This window comes from Mastigoproctus giganteus, chromosome 11 (assembly GCF_048544385.1).
Source record: "Mastigoproctus giganteus isolate SK-2022 chromosome 11, ASM4854438v1, whole genome shotgun sequence".
Taxonomy (NCBI): Eukaryota; Metazoa; Arthropoda; class Arachnida; order Uropygi; family Thelyphonidae; genus Mastigoproctus; species Mastigoproctus giganteus.
The window spans coordinates 946,469-967,954 of NC_143585.1; the positions used below are offsets into that span (position 1 = coordinate 946,469).

A 21,486-nucleotide genomic window follows, 5' to 3' on the forward strand; every position below is an offset into this window, starting at 1 on the left:
CTTTTTACAAAGCATGTTTCCCGTTTCCCTGACAATAGAGTCACCAACAACTACTAGTTCCTTTGGGACCAGCGCATTCTACCTTAACGGTTGCCGCTGTGTTTCGTGATGCCCAAGTGCAAGCTCTGATGTTGGTGTGGGCAGCTGAGAGCTTGATGGGCCCCTCATTTTTAATCTTTTGAGGGCATCCACCCTGTCCTTCAAGCTCTCATATAGGCCCATAACAATGCTGCGTTGTTGCCTGATTTCTTTACACTCCTTTCATCACGCACATACAACATCCCCCATGGCAGTATCATGTCCCGTACCTAGTTGCTCCACAAACATCAAGCAAATAGTGCATTTTAAAAGGCTGTGATGCAGAGGGCAACTGCCCCCCTCAGTTCTCCCCTGAGCCACAGCACTCCCATTAGCTTGAGCCTTTAGGTTTGCTGGTCTGGTCTGAGTCATGAAGTTATGATTCAGTTTATTTTCAACAAAGTTACATATGCTTTCTCCAAGCTACAACCATCCTTCCTCAATTAAAATTTATGCCCCCTCTTGATCATATCACCCTTGCAGGTGCCTAGTCTCAAGACACTGCAATTTGCAGAACTGAAGCCTATCTTGGTAAGAGCATCCTTTCATTCCCTTCAATAATCTTGTTGCCCCTCTCTGCACCCATTCCAGCAGGTCTGCATCCTTCCTAAAATGAGGCTTCCATAGCTGTATGACTCAAGATACATCGTAGCCATTGACTTATACAACTTGATAATCACTTCCTTATCCCTGCTAGCAAAGTTCCTGTATATCATTGACAAAAAACCATGACTGTCCTGACAGCCTGTCTGCATTGCTCATAGAATTTTGAATCTGACTACACAGTTACCCCCTAGGTCTTTTCTAAGTCTTTTTCATTTTCCACTGCCTTGAGGTAGTACCACACATTGGATTGTTAATCTGGGATTACTGATACCCATATGCCGTACTTTGCATTTATCAACGTTAAACTTCAACTTGCCATTTCTCAGCCCATCAGCCTAATTTGTTTAGATCTTGTTGCAGCAGCTTATTCTGATAACTGTGATTAACCACCCTGCCAACCTTTTATCATCTATAAACTTGGACATTAAGCCTGATATACCTTCATCAATATCATTAATAAATATTGAAAACAAAACTCATCTTAATATCATTAGTGCCAATGCATACAGCAATATTACCTTGTGTGCCTTTAAAAGATGATATCTGCTGTACAATGCCTTCTACTTTTGCCCCTGGCAGTCCCACTGCTACTCTCATTTTTTTGTTTCCATTATGTCACATAAAACTGGCTCAACATTGCACTAGATGCACTGCCTTAGACTTTTATGTGCTTCTTTACTAAGAGCTTATCTCCTCTCATCTGCCATCCTGTCTGTCCTTTTTGTATGTACACTGTGCTCCCCATATTCAAATCTGCATCCCTTATATACTCCTAATAAGCTCATTGGTCGGTAGATCGCTAATTCTTCTTTGTTCCCTTAAAGATAAATACCAGAATAGCATTATTATTATATTATTTCTCCCTGATTGGGGCTTCCACCTCGTGATGGGTATTGCTACCAAGTACACAGGGTGGTTGTTGCTATGTCTGATGTTACTGCTGGTCGAGGAGCTCTGACTATCCTATAGGTGTTCAGGATTGCAACTTTTCGGAGTTCCTTGTAGGTATTTGCTGGGAGACCTATTGCTGCTAGGCTGTTATGTAGGATCTTTGGCACCATACCTGTGGTTGACATGATGATCATGTCAACCACAGGTATGGTTGACATGATGATCAGGATGGTTGTTACTTGTTGCATATGCCACATCTCTTTGATCTCCTGTCTTAGGTTCGTGTACTTCCTGATTTACTCCAAATGGGTTTTCTGCAGGTTGCCAGTTGGGTACTGCTATGTCAATCAGATAGGTAGCCTTTTCCTTCTTGTCCACAAGGGTTATGTCCGGTCTGTTGTGTCGGATTATCCTATCCGTTATTATGGCAATGCAGTACTCGAACCCGGGTCCATCAGAGTGGTAGTCCAGTGTCATAATCACTGGACCATTGCACCCCTTATTATTATTATTGTTGCTCTTATATTATTTCTCCCTGATTGGGGGATTCCACTCCGTGATGGATACTGCTACTAAGTACACAGGGTGGTTGTAATGTCTGGTGTTACTGTTGGTCGAGGAAATCTCCGACTATCCTATAGGTGTTCAGGATTGTGACTTTCTGGAGTTCCTTGTGGGTGTTCTCTGGGAAACTTATTGCTGCTAGGCTGCTATGCAGAGTCTTTGGCACCATACTGTTGGTTGACACGATGATCAGCATGGTCGATACTTGCATATGCCACATCTCCTTGACTTTGGCACTAACACGTTGGCACTAATAATATTAAGAGTAGGAGACCGTCAGAATTACTTAACAAGTACAGGTCACTGTTGAACAAAAGCCGAGAATTAGGGTTGAATTTGAAAGTGTCTGCAATTCTGCCCAGACACGATAGGAGGGAGTATATGATGAGAGCCTTGTCGATCAATTCGGCCCTGGAAAGATTGTGCAAGGCTCAAGGGGTAGAATTTTTTTCAGCCTGGACTGTACTTGTTAACAGGAGAGGTTGCTTCTACGGGGATGGGATACACTTAAATAGAAAGGGTGCAAGAATATTTGCTGATGCTATTGAGGCAGTGTTAGGTGGGTCGGAAAACTGCTAGCTTGGGGGGAGACAAAGACCAATAGATTGACAGTAGCCACTGGCAGAGGTGAAAGAGATTCTTGCACTGCTTCTATTAGAATAAGCAGAAGCCTGAAAAACAAGATGCATGGTATTTCAGAGACTGTTGGAAGTCATTGCGGTACAAGTAAACACATGGGTTGTGTTAGGGTAGCTAAGAATAGAAACAGGTGCAGGTATACTTGCATGTACACCAATGCTAGGAGTTTAGTAAATAAATTTGATGAATTTGAGGTATTGCTCAAAACATCAAAGGCAGATATTGTTGGGATATCAGAGACGTGGTGTCACACAGATATAAGGGATGCAGAACTGCAATTTGGGGAGTACAACGTCTACAGAAAGGATAGACAGGATAGGAAGGGGGGAGGGGTTATGCTATTAGTTAAGAAACACATAAAAACCAAGGAAGTGAAGCCAGTCGACATCGCTGGACAGTGCAGTGTTGAGTCAGTTTGGTGTCACATAAGCATTGGTAGATCAAAATTGAGAGTAGGAGTGTGCTATAGGCCTAATGACTCTGATGAGTATAATAAGGAACTGTACAGGGAAATAGAGTGGGCCAGTAAATCAGAGAGTCTTATAATGGGAGATTTTAATTTCCCAGATATTGACTGGAATTTGTGGGCTGGAGACTCACACACTAGCAAGGCTTTTGTGGATTTATTGGATGATTGTTTTCTACATAAGCATGTTTGGGAGGCAACTAGAGGGAGGAATACTCTTGATTTGATTATCAGCGGTGATTCTTCATGCATTAAGAATCTGCAGATAAATGAACCACTAGGTGGCAGTGATCACAGTGTGCTGAAGTGGGATTTACTCAAAGAGGTAACTACCATTAGGGGTAAAGGGAAGGGTTATTGCTTTCGTAAAGGCGACTACGATGGACTGAGACAGTATTTAAATTCTATACAGTGGGACCAAATGATGATGTTACCAACAGTAAATGCAAAATGGGAAGCATTCAGAGAACTTATCTTGAAAGCTACTAGACTTTACATACCAACTAAGAAATATTGTTCAAGGTTTAGGCCTAAATGGATGTCAGATGAACTGATGAGGCATATGGCAGAGAAGAAAAATGCATGGGATACTTACAAATTAACACATGACACAGAAGCCTATGATAGATACAAGTTGATCTGTAACCAAGTTACAAAGGAGGTTAGGCAGGCGAAGGCAGATTACGAGAAATCCTTGGCAAGGGATGCAAAGAAAAACAGCAAAGAGTTCTTTACTTATGTAAACTCTAGAAGGAAGGGGATGAATCAGATTGGTCCAGTTGATATCGATGGGTCAACTGTTGATGATCCTGCTCAGGTAGCTAACAAACTAAATGAATATTTTGCATCGACATTCACACATGAGGAGTTATTTAGCGAGGGGAAAGCCAGAGGTGTATTCAACTCTAGCAGTAAGCTAGAGAATCTTGTAATAACTGAGAGTAAAGTGGAGGAGAAATTGTTGAAGATAAACACAAGAAAGGCACCTGGGGTGGTGGGATCTATCCAGTTATATTAAAGGAGGCAGCAAAGGAAGTAAGCAAACCCTTAGCCATAATTATGAGAGCTTCCTTGGACTCAGGGGAGGTACCCATAGACTGGAGATGTGCAAATGTGACCCCAATTCACAAAGGAGGATCAAAAGCTGACACAAGCAATTATAGACCTGTGAGTTTAACTTCTGTTCCAGGAAAATTAATGGAGGCACTAGTTAAAGAAGCACTGCAGGATCATTTAGACAAGACTTCAGTTATAGCTCGGACACAGCATGGTTTTGTTAAGGGGAAGTCTTGCCTGACCAATTTCATTGGATACTATGATGCAGTCACAAAGGAACTGGATGCAGGGAATAACTTTGATATTATATACTTGGATCTTAGAAAGGCTTTTGATACTGTTGCACATGGAAGACTGCTGCACAAATTGGAGCAGTGTAACATTGGAGGCAAATTGCTGCTGTGGATAAAGGGGTGGCTGACGGGGAGAAGACAGAGAGTGGTAATCAATGGACACTGCTCGTCATGGACTAATGTTATTAGTGGAGTCCTTCAGGGCTCAGTGTTGGGTCCATTATTGTTTTCTGTATTCATAAATGACATTGATGATGGTATATCAAGCTTAATGTCGAAGTTTGCAGACGATACAAAGGTAGGCAGGGTTGTCAAGGACACTACTGACACAATGCTGCTGCAACAGGATCTGGAAAGGTTGAGCAGATGGGCTGAGAGGTGGCAAATGAAGTTTAACATTGACAAATGTAAAGTACTACACATGGGAAACAGCAACCCCAGAGCAACGTATCAACTCTGTGGTTTTACACTGACAGTGGTAGAGAATGAAAGGGACCTGGGGGTGGTTGTGCAGGCAGATATGAAGTTCTCTGAGCAGTGCAGACGGGCTGCAAGAGTAGCTCATGGTGTATTGTCAATGATATATAGGAATTTTTCTAGCAGGGATAAGGAGGTGATTATTCCCTTGTATAAGGCAATTGTCAGGCCACACCTAGAGTACTGTATACAGGCCTGGAGGCCTCATTTCAAGAAGGATGTAGAGCTGCTGGAACGAGTACAGAGAAGGGCAACAAGATTAGTGAATGGAACAAAGGGGTGCTCTTACAAAGAAAGGCTTAAGATTTGCAAATTACAGTGTCTGGAGACTAGGCACCAGCGAGGTGATCTGATAGAGGTGTATAAAGCATTGAATGGTTTGAGCATGCTCAATGCTGATGGGATTCTTCCTCTCACTCAGAATAATCACCTGAGAGGGCATAAATTCAAATTGAGGAAAGACAGATGTAGGATAGATGTGCAGAAATTTGCCTTTAGCCAGCGAGTGGTTGGTTGGTGGAACAGACTTCCATCCCTTGTCGTGGAAGTTGATAGCCTAAATAAGTTTAAGGCTCAGCTGGACAGGTATTTTGAACGAACAGAGGGGTGAAGTGGGAGTGGTGTTTTTTTTTTTTTTTTTTTTTGTCTGATGCTGCATAAGCTTGCTTTCTTGCATCAAATGCCTCTACTAATGCTAATGCTAAACTTTGGGAGGTGCATTATGGCCACAGAAGCCAATGTGCCAAGAACTAACAAAAAAAAAAAAAAAAATACCCTGAATCCTCTGATCACTATTAATCATTTATGATCAGGCTCAATAGGAATACCTACCTTTCTGTTTTTGTTGACTAAGTACACCCCCTTCACAATGATAATACATCCAGACAACCTCTATCATCTATTAACAAGATAACACACCATGCCACAAAGCCCAGCCGGCTGTTAACTGATTTCAGGAACATGGCAGTGAATTGTCTGTCCTCCCATGGTTGTTTGACCAGCTCACCCGAACTCAAGCCAATCGAGTTTGGTTGAGACCTACTGGAAAAGGACATTCGATGCTGCAACCATCCACCTGACAATGTGTGGGTATTACTAGACACATTGTGCAACGCATTGGTAGTACTACCACAGGACACCCTTTAACAACTTGTGGGTTCCATGCTATGATGTGTTCGGACTGTATTATGGGCTAAAGGTGTCACCACAAAGTATTAGATAGCTATTGGTAATGCAAAGCCAACTCAGTGTGCACAGTACTGCAATAAATACTGTCACATGTGTTAGTGCATGTAGCCACAAAATAAAAAGACACAGGAACTCAAAACTCTGTGGGTTTATTCTTGAACACCCAACAAATGAAGGAACACAACACTCATTCAAAATGTCTCCCCTTGTTTTTTTACACAAGACCTCAAATGTTCCGGTCATTCATCAATAGAAGTACACACAGCATAAAGTGGGAAATTGGCCACAGTATTCATTAGCATTAGCATTGGCATATGATGCAAGAAAGCAAGCTTATGCAGCATCAGCCAAAATAAAACCACTCCCATTTCACCCCTCCTTTCGTTTGAAATACCTGTCCACCTGAGCCTTACATTTATTTAGGCAATCAACTTCCACAACAAGGGATGGAAGTCTCTTCCACCAACCAACTACCTGCTGGCTAAAGGAAAATTTCCGCACATCTATCCTACATCTGTCTTTCCTCAATCTGAATTTACGCCCTCCAGTGATCTCTTCGGCTTTCAAATGTGGCATGCCTTTTACCACAGACCATCCCTTCCAAAATAGCCTAAACGGTGATCAGGTGGATTAAGATCTGGACTGGCAGGAGGCCATTTGGCATGCTTGATGAACTCGGGCACATTCTCTGTCAGCCATGTTTGGGTGATCTTTGCCTTGTGGGGCAGGCGTTGAGTCCTGTTGGAAGATTCAGTGCTGACCATTGAACATAGTCTGATTGAGGGAATGATGGGGATTGAGGGAATTTAGGGAATTGAGGGAATTTAGGGAATTGAGGGAATGATGAAAATTAGCATTAGCAAAGGCACATGATGCAAGAAAGTAAGCTTAAATAGCATCAGCCGAAAAAAAAAAAAAAAAAAACCCTTATTTCACCCATCCACTTGGTCCAAATGTTTGTCAAGTTCTGCCTTGAATCTATTTAAGCTATCAACTTCTACAACTTGATATTGCTGCTGTGGATAAAGGGATGGTTGAGTGGAAGAAGACAAACTTCCGCACATCTACCCTACAACTGTCTTTCCTCAGTTTGAATTTATGCCCTCTCAGGTGATTATTCTGAGCAAGAGGAAGGATACCATCCGCATTGAGCATGCTCAAACCATTCAAGGCTTTATACACCTCAATCAGATCACCTCGCAGGTGCCTAGTCTCCAGACACTAATTTACAGACCTATTAGTTTAACTTCTGTTCCAGGGAAATTAATGGAGGCACTGGTTAAAGAAGCATTGCTGGCTCATCTAGACAAGACTTCAGTTATAGCTCGGACACAGCATGGATTTGCTAAGAGGGATCTCACATGCAGCTCCAGAATATCATTCAGGTACACCTTTGCACTGGTTTTCCCCCCAACACAAAAATGCATCTTTGTTACATCTTTGTAGGATACTCCCCACCAAACCATCACTGATGCTGGATGATGATGACCCCTTTCAACCCTTTTAATGGTCTGACATGCCTCTGCAGAGCTATGGGCTGTTGTAACTGTCCTCAATAGTAAAAATATTTTCATCTGTGAAGCATATCTGTCAATGCATGTACCGACGCTGCAGTGGCTCTGATCTTTTTTGCCTCTGTTCCATCAGAGCTGGAGTTAGGAACTGTCCTGTTCTCCTACAGTAGGCAAGGCACTAATCCCTAGATCACTTTTGATTATGCGTGACATCGATCTTGGTGATATTTCCATTTCTCTGGACATGATTTTCTGTCTTTGTAGAGGATTCCTATGAATTCTGTTTTCCACTGCCTTGTAGCTGCAGGGGTCCTCACATTCCTTGGGTGGCTGGACTGTGGCCTGTCATCAATTCTCTGTTGTTCATTGTACCTATCAATTGCCCTGTAGACAAATCTTCGGCTTATTCCAAGTGGTTTCAGAAGTTTGAAAATTGCAGGTGCATCATGTCCTGCTTTATGAAGACCTATGAGTAGTCCTGTTTTCTTTATCTCCCCATTCCATTTTCACTGGCTTCCTTTGCTAGTTGATGATACCTGTTAAAGGAAACCATACATTAGTACTACACATGATGCAAAACCCACAGCTCTGTGATATCATTTTCTATTCTTACTTTTGTGATTTATGGCAGTACTGTGTATATGTTGATGAAGCATCACATGAAAAATAGACACAGTAAATTACATATTACAAGTTTAGGGCCTTGAAATGTGCAATTTATTAATAATTTTTAGTGTTTTACCTCTACATAGCAAAATTTTATTTAATTCTTCTAATTATTTACTGTATGTAATTATACCCTTTGCTAATAACATTAACAAAAAAAATGCCTTTTTTTCCATAGGATAGCTGTAGCTACACAAGGTAAACTTCAGTCCTTGGAGCAAGATGGAGTTAGCAAACTTTTACCACTTCTGAAAGATTCAAATGTAGAAGTTAGATTAAATTGTGTCAAGGTATAAGAGTATTTATTTGGTTTATCTATTATTTTATATCAGCAAACAAAAAAAATTTGCATAGCATTAGCATTAGCATTAGCATTAGTAGAGGCTGATGCAAGAAAGCAAGCTTATTCAGCATCAGCCAAAAAAAAAAAAAAAAACCCTCTCCCATTTCACCCCTCCGTTCGTTCGAAATACCTGTCCAGTTGAGCTTTAAATTTGTTTAGGCTATCAACTTCAACAACAAGTGATGGAAGTCGGTTCCACCAACCAACCACCTGCTGGCCAAAGGCAAATTTCCGCACATCTATCCGACATCCGTCCTTCCTCAATTTGAATTTATGCCCTCTGAGGTGATTATTCTGAGAAAGATGAAGAATCCCATTGGCATTGAGCATGCTCAAACCATTCAAAGCCTTATACACCTCTATCAGATCACCTCGCGGTGCCTAGTCTCCAGACTCTGTAATTTGCAAAACTTAAGCCTTTCTTCGTAAGAGCAACCCTTTGTTCCATTTACTAATCTTGTTGCCCTTCTCTGTACCCGTTCCAGCAGCTCTACATCCTTCTTGAAATGAGGCCTCCAGACCTGTATACAGTACTCAAGATGTGGCCTAACCATTGCCTTATACAAGGGAATAATCACCTCCTTATCCCTGCTAGAAAAATTCCTGTATATCATTGACAAGACACCATGAGCTACTCTTGCCGCTTGTCTGCACTGCTCAGAGAACTTCATATCTGCCTGCACAATTACCCCCAGGTCCTTTTCATTCTCCACCACTGTCAGTGTAGTACCGCAGAGTTGATACATTGCTCTGGGGTTACTGTTACCCATATGTAGTACTTTACATTTGTCAATGTTAAACTTCATTTGCCACCTCTCAGCCCATCTGTTCAACCTTTTCAGATCCTGTTGCAGCAGCATAGCGTCAGTAGTGTCCTTAACGACCCTGCCAACCTTTGTATCATCTGCAAACTTAGACATTAAACTTGATATCCCATCATCAATATCATTCATAAACACCGAAAACAACAATGGACCCAGCACTGAACCTTGAGGAACTCCACTAATAACACTAGTCCACGTTGAGCAGTGTCCATTGATTACCACTCTCTGTCTTCTGCCACTCAACCATCCCCTTATCCATAGCAGCAATTTGCCTCCAATGCCACACTGCTCCAATTTGTGCAGCAGTCTTCCATGTGCAACAGTATCAAAAGCCTTTCTAAGATCCAAATATATAATATCAAAGTTATTCCCTGCATCCAGTTCTTTTGTGACTACATCATAGTATCCAATCAAATTGGTCAGGCAAGACCTGCCCTTAACAAAACCATGCTGCGTCTGAGCTATAACTGAATTCTTGTCTAGATGATCCTGCAGTGCTTCTTTAACCAGTGCCTCCATTAATTTACCTGGAACAGAAGTTAAACTAACAGGTCTATAATTACCTGTGTCAGCCTTTGATCCTCCTTTGTGAATTGGGGTTACATTTGCACATCTCCAGTCTATGGGTACCTCCCCTGAGTCCAAAGAAGCTCTCATAATTATGGCTAGGGGTTTGCATACTTCCTTTGCTGCCTCCTTTAATATAACTGGATAGATCCCATCCACCCCAGGTGCCTTTTTTATGTTTATCCTCAACAATCTCTCCTCCACTTTCCTCTCAGTTATTACAAAATCATCCAGCTCACTGCCAATGTTTACTTTACCTACATCATTCTCCTTCCTGAATAACACCTCATGCGTGAATGTAGATGCAAAATACTCGTTTAGATTGTTAGCCACCTGAGCAGGATCCTCAACTGTTGAACCATCAATATCCAGTGGACCAATCTGATTCATCCCTTTCCTTCTCGAGTTCAAGTATGTAAAGAACTCCTTTCTGTTTTTCTTTGCATCCTTTGCCAAGGATTTTTCGTAGTCTGCCTTTGCCTGCCTAATCTCCTTTGTGACTTGGTTACAGACCAACTTATATCTATCATAGGCTTCCATGTCACCCATTAATTTGTATGTATCCCATGCATTTTTCTTCTCTGCCACATGTCTCATTAGTCCATCTGACAACCATTTAGGCCTAAACCTTGAACAATATTTCTTAGTTGGTATGTAAAGCCTGGTAGCCACCAAGATTAGTTCCTTGAATGCTTCCCATTTTGAGTTTGCTGTTGGTAACATCATCAGTTGGTCCCACTGTATAGAATTTAAATACTGTCTCAGACCATCATAGTCGCCTTTACGAAAACAAAAACCCTTCCCTTTACCTCTGATGGTAGTTACCTCCTTGAGTAAATCCCACTTCAACACACTGTGATCACTGCCACCTAGTGGTTCCTTTATCTGCAGGTTCTTAATGCATGAAGAATCACTACTGATAATCAGATCAAGAGTATTGCTCCCTCTTGTTGCCTCACGAACATGCTGATGTAGAAAACAATCATCCAATAAATCCACAAAAGCCTTGCTAGTGTGCGAGTGACCAACCCACAAATTCCAGTCAATATCTGGGAAATTAAAATCCCCCATTATAAGACTCTCTGATTTACTGGCCCACTCTATTTCCCTGTACAATATATTATTATACTCATCAGAGTCATTAGGCCTATAGCACACTCCTACTCTCAATTTTGATTTCCCTATGCTTATGTCACACCAAACTGACTCGACACTGCCCTGTCCATCGATGTCAACTGGCTTCACTTCCTTTGACTTTATGTGTTTCTTAATTAATAGCATAACCCCTCCTCCCCTCCTGTCCTGTCTATCCTTTCTATATACATTGTATTCCCCAAATTCCAGTTCCGCATTACTTATATCTGTGTGACACCACGTCTCTGATATCCCAACAATATCTGCCTTTGATGTTTTGAGCAATACCTCAAATTCATCAAATTTATTTACCAAACTCCTAGCATTGGTGTACACGCAGGTATACATGCACCTGTTTCTATTCTTAGCTACCCTAACACAACCCATGTGTTTACTTGTAACGCAATGACTACCAGCAGTCTCTGAAATATCCTGCATCTTGTTTTTCAGACTTCTGCTCATTTGAATAGAAGCAGTGCAAGAATCACTTCCACATCTGCCAGTGGCTACTGTTAATCTATTAGTCCTTGTATCCCCCCCAACTAGCAGTTTTCCGACCCACCTAACACTGCCTCGACAGCATCAGCAAAAATTCTTGCACCCTTTCTATTTAAGTGTATCCCATCCCTGTAGAAGCAATCTCTCCTGTTAACAAGTACAGTCCAGGCTGAAAAAAATTCTACCCCTTGAGCCTTGCACAATCCCTCCAGGGCCGAATTGATCGACAAGGCTCTCATCATATACTCCCTCCTATCGTGTCTGGGCAGAATTGCAGACACTTTCAAGTTCAACCCTAATTCACGGCTTTTTTTCAACAGTGACCTGTACTTGCTAAGTAATTCCGCCGGTCTCCTACTCTTAATATCATTAGTGCCAACGTGTACAACTATATCACCTTTTGTGCCCTTAAAAGATGATATCCGCTCTACAACGTCATCAACCTTTGCCCCTGGCAGACATACCCTGGTCCTATTCCACCTATCCTTTTTACAAAGCATGTTCCCCGTTTCCCTGACAATAGAGTCACCAACAACTACTAGTTCCTGTGGGACCAGCGCATTCTGCCTAGGGGGCTGCCCCTGTGTTGCCTGATGACCAAGTGCAAGCTCTGGCGTTGATGTGGGCAGCTGAGAGCTTGATGGGCCCCTCAATTTATTTGCTTCGAGGGCATCCACCCTGTCCTTCAAGGTCTCATAAAGGCCCATAACAACGCTGAGTTGTCGCCTGATTTCCTTGCACTCCTTACATCGTGCACACACAAAGACATCCCCCTTGGCAGTATCATGTCCCGTACCCGACTGCTCCGCAAACATCAAGCAAACAGTGCATTTTAATAGACTGTGATTCAGAGGGCAACTGCCCCCCTCAGTTCTCCCCTGAACCACAGCACTCCCATTAGCTTGAGCCTTTTGCTTTGCTGCTCTGGTCAGAGTCATGATTCCAATTTAATTCAATAAAATTTAAAACAAAAATTAAATCCTTAAGTTATATCCCAAAACAGTTATGTTATATATATATATATATATATATATATTTTTTTTTTTTTTTTTTTTTTTTCGGTATCTAGTGTTCCCTTTATACAACTTCCGTATCACGTGTACCACTATAGTTATGTATTAATTATTCGTTACGATTAAGTCGTTATATATATTTATAGAGTTAAAAATACAATTTAATTGACAATAAAGTTTATCAAGATTAATAGATTTACTGATTAATTGACAATATTATATTATGCAGTATACTACACTAAGCTTATGCTATCGTGTAAAAATGGCGGGAATTCACGAACGGTATTTCTACGGACTCGTAAGTATTGATTAGCTTCGAAATCTCGCTATCTCAATTTAGAATAAACTAAGGATCCTAACTCGGTCTATAATCTACTTATAGAAGATAATTTGATATAACAATTGGTTAATAAATCGACTAAATTTGGTTAAAAGACCTCTCGTTCAATTTGTGACACGTGGATTTGATACCGTTACCAATACTAAGTAATATCTACGAAATCTCTGTCTAAGTTAAACTTTAAACTAAGTATCGTAACTAGGAATATAAAGCTACTCTAGAAAATAAGTTAATATGACAATTTAAACTAATAAAGCAGAAAATAAATCAGGAAAAACTTCTCTGTTTGAAGAGCTTTAAGGAGCAATGGCTGCCCAGGCTAATCTCGCACCCAGACTCCATTATTTTCATGACTATCATGTCTTTTACATGATAGTCATGAAATAAATTTTTCCATATTTATTACAATAAATATGGAAAAATAAGCAGAAGTGTTGGTTTTATTGTACAAAAGAAATTGTCTGTACAAGTGTGCATTTATTGGACCAGGTACAAGTGTGCATTTATTGGACCAGGTTCAATGTGTATGCACTGAAAAACCCAGAATAGTTACCTGATCACTCTGCCTGTGATCAGATATGTGTAATTTATTAATAATTTTTAGTGTTTTACACTAAAGTGATGGCCAACAAGTGAATGAGTGACAAGTGATGGCCATACCAACAGTGGAATTCCATTTGGATGTTATTTTACCTTTGGTACTTGTCATAACATGAACTGTGTTAACAACACTGAACCAGATTTTTGTGTGTCTCCTATGTAATGTTCCTCATTTTTTGAGAGTGTAAATACAAATTATTATTAGCATTAGTATTAGCCATATGGTACAAGGAAAACTGAGGCTTTTGCACCACAAGAGAAAAAATTAAATAAATAAATAATACAAAATACCTACCAAGCTGTCAGCTCAACTAACTATGGCAGTAACTTATTCCAGTAATCAACAACTTGCTGGCTAAAAGAGAACTTAGCATTAGTATTAGCCATATAGTGCAAGGAAGCCACAGGCTTTTGCTGCACTGGCCAAAAGAAAAAAGATGAAAAGAAAAAGATTCAAACTGTTGACCTCAATTACCTTTGAAGGCAACTTGTTCCATTGTTCCAGTAATCAACAACTCACTGCCGAAAAGAAAACTTTCTATAATCTATGTAAACCTCTTCCCCTGTAATTTAAATTTATTGCCTGGAATTCATTATAACAGTGAAAATTCTGCCTTCATTCATTATACTAACCCATCTCAGAACCTTATAAACCTCAATCTGGTGCCCCTCTAAAGTGCCTGGTTACCAAGCTCTGTTGATCACGTAACCGAAGTCTTTCCTTATATGGTTGCCCTTTTGCTGATCACAACATGCGAGGTGCCCGTATTTGGACCCTTTCAAGAAGCTCAGTGTCTTTTTTTTTTTAGATAAGGTTTTCATACTTGGACACAATATTCCAAATGCAGTCTTAGTTGCCTTGAATAGTGGGATTATGACCTCCCTATCTCTATAGGATGTTGTTTGATAAATCATCAATATGATACCATGGGCTTTTCTGCCTACCTGTTAACATTGCTCAGAAAACTTCATATCTGCTCATATTGTAACTCCCAGATCCCTTTTCTTTTACTCTTTTTAATTCAACTCTACCATATACTGTATATAAGTTATTTTGAGGAGGTTTCTATTCCCTTAGAAATAACAACCTCTTGCATCTTGCTCCATTAAAACATAGCTGCAACTTTTCTGATCATTCTTGAACTCATGAGGTCATCCTGAAGGAGTGCTGCTTGACACTGATCATTGACTCTCCCATTCTTTAAATTATCTGCAAATTTTGATCATCATGCCTTTTATCCCTTCATCAATGTTTTATGAAAATCAGAAATAACAGTGATCCAAGAATCAATTCTTGCAGGACCTCGACATCTGACATTAAACCAATCTGAAGAATATCCATTAATCACTATCCTCATCATTGCCTGATGTCTTCTACCATGAAGCCACCCTGTAATTCATCTTGCTCTCCAGTAATCCCAACACACTCCAGCTTATACAGTAATATCTCTCATGAAGTAATCCCATACAATAACCTCTCGTGAGGGACCAAGTCAAATGTCTTGCTAAAATCCAAGACAAACTATGTGAAGATTAGCATTAGTAGGGCACATGATGCAAGAAAGCAAGCTTATATAGCATCAGCCAAAAAAAAAAAAAAAAAACACCCTTCTCATTTCACTCATCCACTCACTCCAAATGCTTGTCTTGTAGTGCCTTGAATCTGTTTAAGCTATCAACTTCTACAACAACAGATGGAAGTTTGTTCCAGCAATCAACCACCTGCTGGCTAAAGGCAAACTTCCACACATCTATCCTACGACTGTATTTTAATATATGCCCTCTCAGGTGATTATTCTGAGCAAGAGGAAGAATCGCATCAGCACTGAACATGCTCAAACCATTCAAGGCTTTATACACCTCAATCAGATCACATCACAGGTGCCTAGTCTCCACATACTGTAATTTGCAAAACTTAAGCCTTTCTTCATAGGAGCAACCCATTGTTCTGTTCACTAATCTTGTTGCCCTTCTCTATACTCGTTACAACAGCTCTACATCCTTCTTAAAATGAGCCCTCCAGACCTGTATACAATATAAAAAGGTGTGGCCTGACCATGCCTTATACAAGGGGATAATCACCTCCTTATCCATGCAAGAAAAATTCCTCTATGTAACATTGACAAGACATCATAAGCTACTCTTGTAGACAATCTGCACTGCTCAGAAAACTTCATATCTGCCTAACAATTACCCCAGGTCCTTTTCATTGTCTACCACTGTCAGTGTGGTACCACTGAGTTGATACTTTACTCTAGGATTACTGCTTCCCATATGCAGCACTTTACATTTGCCAATGTTAAACTTCATTTGCCACCTCTCAGCCCATCTGCTCAACTTTCCAAGTTCCTGTTGCAGCAGTGTACTGTCATTAGTGTCATTAACAACCCTGCCAACCTTCGTATCGTCTGCCAACTTGGACATTAAGCCTGATATACCATCATCAATATCATTTATAAATACAGAACACAACAATGTACCCAACACTGAACCCTGAGGGACTCCACTAATAACATTAGTCCATGAAGAGCAGTGTCCATTGATTACCACCCTCTGTCTACTCCCACTCAACCATCCCTTTATCCATAGCAGCAATTAGCATAGGTATATGATGCAAGAAAGCAAACTTATACAGCATCAGCCAAAAAAAAAAAAAAAAAAAAACACTTCCATTTCCGTTTGTTCGAAATATCTGTCCAGCTGAGCCTAAAATTTATTTAGGCTATCAACTTCCACGACAAGGGATGGAAGTCTGTTCCACCAACCAACTACCCGCTGGCTAAAGGCAAATGTCCGCACATCTATCCTACATCTGTCTTTGCTCAATCTGAATTTATGCTGGTGCCTAGTCTCCAGATACCGTAATTTGCAAAACTTAAGCCTTTCTTCGTAGGAGAAACCCTTTGTTCCATTCACTAATCTTGTTTCCCTTCTCTGTACTCGTTCCAGCAGCTCGTTCCTTCTTGAAATGAGTTCTCCAGACCTCTATACAGTACTCAAGGTGTGGCTTGACCATTGCCTTATACAAGGGAATAATCACCTCCTTATCCCTGCTAGAAAAATTCCTGTATATCATTGACAAGACACCATGAGCTACTCTTGCAGCCTGTCTGCACTGGTCAGAGAACTTCATATCTACCTGCACAATTACCCCCAGGTACTTTTCATTCTCTACCACTGTCAATGTAGTACCACAGAGTTGATATGTTGCTCTGGGGTTGCTGTTTTCCATATCTAGTACTTTACATTTGTCAATGTTAAACTTCATTTGCCACCTCTCAGCCCATCTGCTCAACCTTTCCAGATCCTGTTGCAGCAGCATAGCATCAGTAGTGTCCTTAACAACCCTACCAACCTTTGTATCGTCTGCAAACTTGGACATTAAGCTTGATATACCATCGTCAATATCATTTATAAATACAGAAAACAACAATGGACCCAACACTGAACCCTGAGGAACTCCACTAATAACATTAGTCCACGTTGAGCAGTGTCCATTGATTACCACTCTCTGTCTTCTGCCACTCAACCATCCCTTTATCCATAGCAGCAATTTGCCTCCAATGCCACACTGCTCCAATTTGTGCAGCAGTCTTCCATGTGCAGCAGTATCAAAAGCCTTTCTAAGATCCAAATATATATCAAAGTTATTCCCTGCATCCAGTTCTTTTGTGACTGCATCATAGTATCCAATCAAATTTGTCAGGCAATTCTTTCCCTTAACAAAACCATGCTGGGTCTGAGCTATAACTGAAGTCTTGTCTGGATGATCCTGTAGTGCTTCTTTAACCAGTGCCTCCATCAATTTTCCTGGAACAGAAGTTAAACTCAGGTCTATAATTACTTGTGTCAGCCTTTGATTCTCCTTTGTGAATTGGAGTCACATTTGCACTTCTCCAGTCTATGTGAACTCTCGTAATTATGGTGAAGAGTTTGCTTACTTCCTTTGCTGCCTCCTTTAATATAACTGGATAGATCCCATCCACCCTTGGTGCCTTTTTTATGTTTATCCTCAACAATTTCTCCTTCACTTTCCTCTCAGTTATTACAAAATCATCTAGCTCACTGCCAAAGTTTACTTCACCTCTGGCATTCCCCTTCCTGAATAACTCCTCATGTGTGAATGTAGATGCAAAATACTTGTTTAGTTTGTTAGCCACCTCAGCAGGATCATCAACTGTTGAACCATCAATATCCAGTGGGCCAATCTGATTCATCCCTTTCCTTCTAGAGTTTATATAGGTAAAGAACTCTTTTCTGTTTTTCCCTGCATCCTTTGCCAAGAATTTCTCATAATCTGCCTTTGTATGCCCTACTCTCCTTTAAGACTTTGTTATAGACCAGCTTATATCTATCATAGGCTTCCATGTCACCCATTAATTTATATGTATTCCATGCATTTTTCTTCTCTACCGTATGTCTCATTAGTTCATCTGACATCCATTTAGGCCTAAACCTTGAACAATATTTCTTAGTTGGTATGTAAAGCCTAGTAGCTTCCAAGATAAGTTCTTTCAGTGCTTTCCCATTTTGAATTTGCTGTTGGTAACATCATCAGTTGGTCCCACTGTATAGAATTTTAATACTGTCTCAGACCATTGTAGTCATCTTTACGAAAGCAAAAACCTTCCCTTTACCCCTGGATGATAGTTACCTCTTTGAGTAAATCCCACTTTGGCCCACTGTGATCACATCCACCTAGTGATTCCTTTATCTACAGATTCTTAATGCATGAAGAATCACTACTGATAATCAGATCAAGAGTATTACTCCCTCTAATTGCCTCCCGAACGTGCTGAAGTAAAAAAGAATCATCCAATAAATCTACGAAAGCCTTGCTAGTGTGTGAGTGACCAACCCACAAATTCCAGTCAATATCTGGGAAATTAAAATCCCCCATTATAAGACTCTCTGATTTACTGGCCCAATCTATTTCGCTGTACAGTTTCTTATTATACTCATCAGAGTCATTAGGCCTATATCACATTCCTACTCTCAATTTTGATCTCCCAGTGCTTATGTCACACCAAACTGACTCGACACTCCACTGTCCAGCGATGTTGACTGGCTTCACTTCCTTGGATTTTGTGTTTCTGAACTAATAGTTATAACCCCTCCTCCCTTCCTATCCTTTCTGTACACATTGTACTCCCCAAATTTCAGTTCTCCATTCCTTATATCTGTGTGACACCATGTCTCTAATATCCCCGCAGTATCTGCCTTTGATGTTTTGAGCAATAACTCAAATTCATCAAACTTATTTACCAAACTCCTAGCATTTTTTTTTTTTTTTATGTGAACCCCAAACACGAAAGGTATTAGAACCTATAGTACTTAGTACTGTGCTTGGGTTGCACGATTCTAAGTACAGCATTGGTGTACACACAAGTATACATGCACCTGTTCTTATTCTTAGCTACCCTAACACAACCAATGTGTTTACTTGTACCGCAATGACTTCCAACAGTCTCTGAAATACCCTGCATCTTGTTTTCCAGGCTGCTGCTCATTCCAATAGAAGCAGTGCAAGAATCACTTTCACCTCTGCCAATGGCTATTGTTAATCTATTAGTCCTTGTATCCCCCCCAAGCTAGCAGTTTTCCCGACTCACCTAAAACTGCCTCGATAGCATCAGAAAATATTCTTGCACCCTTTCTATTTAAGTGTATTCCATCCCTGTAGAAGCAGTCTCTCCTGTTAACAACTACAGACCAGGCTGAAAAAAATTCTACCCCTTGAGCCTTGCACAATCTTTCCAGCGCCGAATTGATTGACAAGGCTCTCATCATATACTCCCTCCTATCGTGTCTGGGCAGAATTGCAGACACTTTCAAATTCAACCCTAATTCACAGCTTTTTTTCAACAGTGACCTGTACTTGTTAAGTAATTCTGCCAGTTTCGTACTCGTAATCTGTCTTAGCCTGCCTAACCTCCTTTGTAACTTGGTTACAGACCAGCTTATATCTATCATAGGCTTTTGTGTCACATGTTAATTTATATGCATCCGATGCATTTTTCTTCTCTGTCACATGTCTAATTAGTTCATCTGACATCCATTTAGGCCTAAATCTTGAACAATATTTCTTTGTTGGCATGAAAAGCCTAGTAGTTTCCAAGATTAATTCTTTGAATATTTAAATACTGTCTCAGACCACTGTAGTCACCTTTACAAAAGCAATACCCCTTCCCTTTACCCCTGATGGTAGTTACCTCTTTGAGTAAATCCCACTTCAGCACACTGTGATCACTGCCACCTGGTGGTTCATTTATCTGCAGATTCTTAATGCATGAAGAATCACTGCTGATAATCAAATCAAGAGTATTACTCCTTTTAGTTGCCTCCCGAACATGCTGATATAGAAAACAATCATCCAATAAATCCACAAAAGCCTTGCTAGTGTGTGACTTACCAACCCACAAATTACAGTCAATCTCTGGGAAATTAAAAATTAAAATTAAGAACCATACATAAAGTATATGAGTACACAATCTTTTTGCTTAGAAAACAATGAGTATAGTACTTCATTTTAGTAATGGTGTATTTGTTACTTTTAAAAGAGCCACTTAAAAGTAATTAATTTCCACAGGTTAAAAGTATTCAATTTAAAAGAAACTGTAACCTTAAAATACTAATAATATACTATTGATACTAGTTAGGTAATTTTATATGGATGGAAAGCAAATTCTTTTCTACTGTGTTAAGTGTTGCTGTGTGAAAAATATATGTAAGCAAGTATTAGTGCTCTCTTCCATTCATTAGTATAAGGTTGTGTTTTTGACAATGTCATCTGAATTATATTCACAGAAACTTCAACTTTATTATGATTTGACCCTGTGTAGGTTCTTACAGTATTGGCTGAAGCTCCACCTGGAAGAGAAATTCTTGTGAAACATTTGGATAAAGTAAGTTTTCCAAAACAATTTAGACAGTATTTCAGAAATATTGAACTGAAGTGTCTGGCTATATGCAAACTAGATATAATTGTTGCCAAGTATCTAGCTTTCTGCCTCCTTGTTTGGGTTGTGCCTAATTCCTAAAAGAAACTATAAAAACTGAAAATTGTTACCAGAGAATTTATTCAATTAGAACTGGCCAACTTGCAGATCTCTGACATTCTCCCATTCCTTCCATTGTTGACATCTATAAATGTTGAAGAAATCTTACAGGAATGTTTCTGGTCCTCCTTATTGTCATTGAGATCCAATGCCCATTGCTTGGATTTCAGGTTGTGTTTTAAGTTGTGTTTTTGTGAAGATACTGTTTCTAGCAGTGCTAATCAGCTTATTAGTTTGTATATACCATAGTGTCGTGCACTATGCAGTCAGGCTAATTTATACTAGAAATTCTACCCTATTATCTTTGGCAATAGGGTCAGCAAAAGAAAATAAAAAATTGCAAAAGCAAAAAAAAAAAGATCAAGTTAGATAAAATCTATAAGTGAGACCCAAGAAGACTAAAAGATGTGGGGCTGCTCCCTTCCCCCAAAAAAAGAATCGAGCAAAGTCTAAAACATGTATAATGGAAGTTCAATTGAAATCTCAGCCTCATTTAGCTGCATTATATCTTCCAGTGTACCTCCTCTGTTGGTTTGAGGGACATTATTCAGGCTGGTTGAGATGCTGGTATAGGTCCCTGTGTAATCCCGATGTCTATAAGCAATAAGTGCTCTTGGCTTGATGTCCCAGAGCACTTATCACTTTGCCAGATAGGCCCTATGATGTCCAGG

At 40.1% G+C, this 21,486-nt stretch overlaps 1 protein-coding gene across 1 annotated transcript in view; it reads left to right on the forward strand.

Annotated features, from left to right (window-relative positions):
- LOC150077635 (radial spoke head 14 homolog) overlaps nt 1-21,486 on the forward strand; it is a 172,958-nt gene that overhangs the window by 135,981 nt on the left and 15,491 nt on the right. The window contains exons 8-9 of the mRNA XM_090385039.1: nt 8,617-8,728; nt 20,600-20,662. Coding sequence (XP_090241165.1) covers nt 8,617-8,728; nt 20,600-20,662 — 175 coding nt within the window. The remainder of the gene's footprint in view (nt 1-8,616; nt 8,729-20,599; nt 20,663-21,486) is intronic.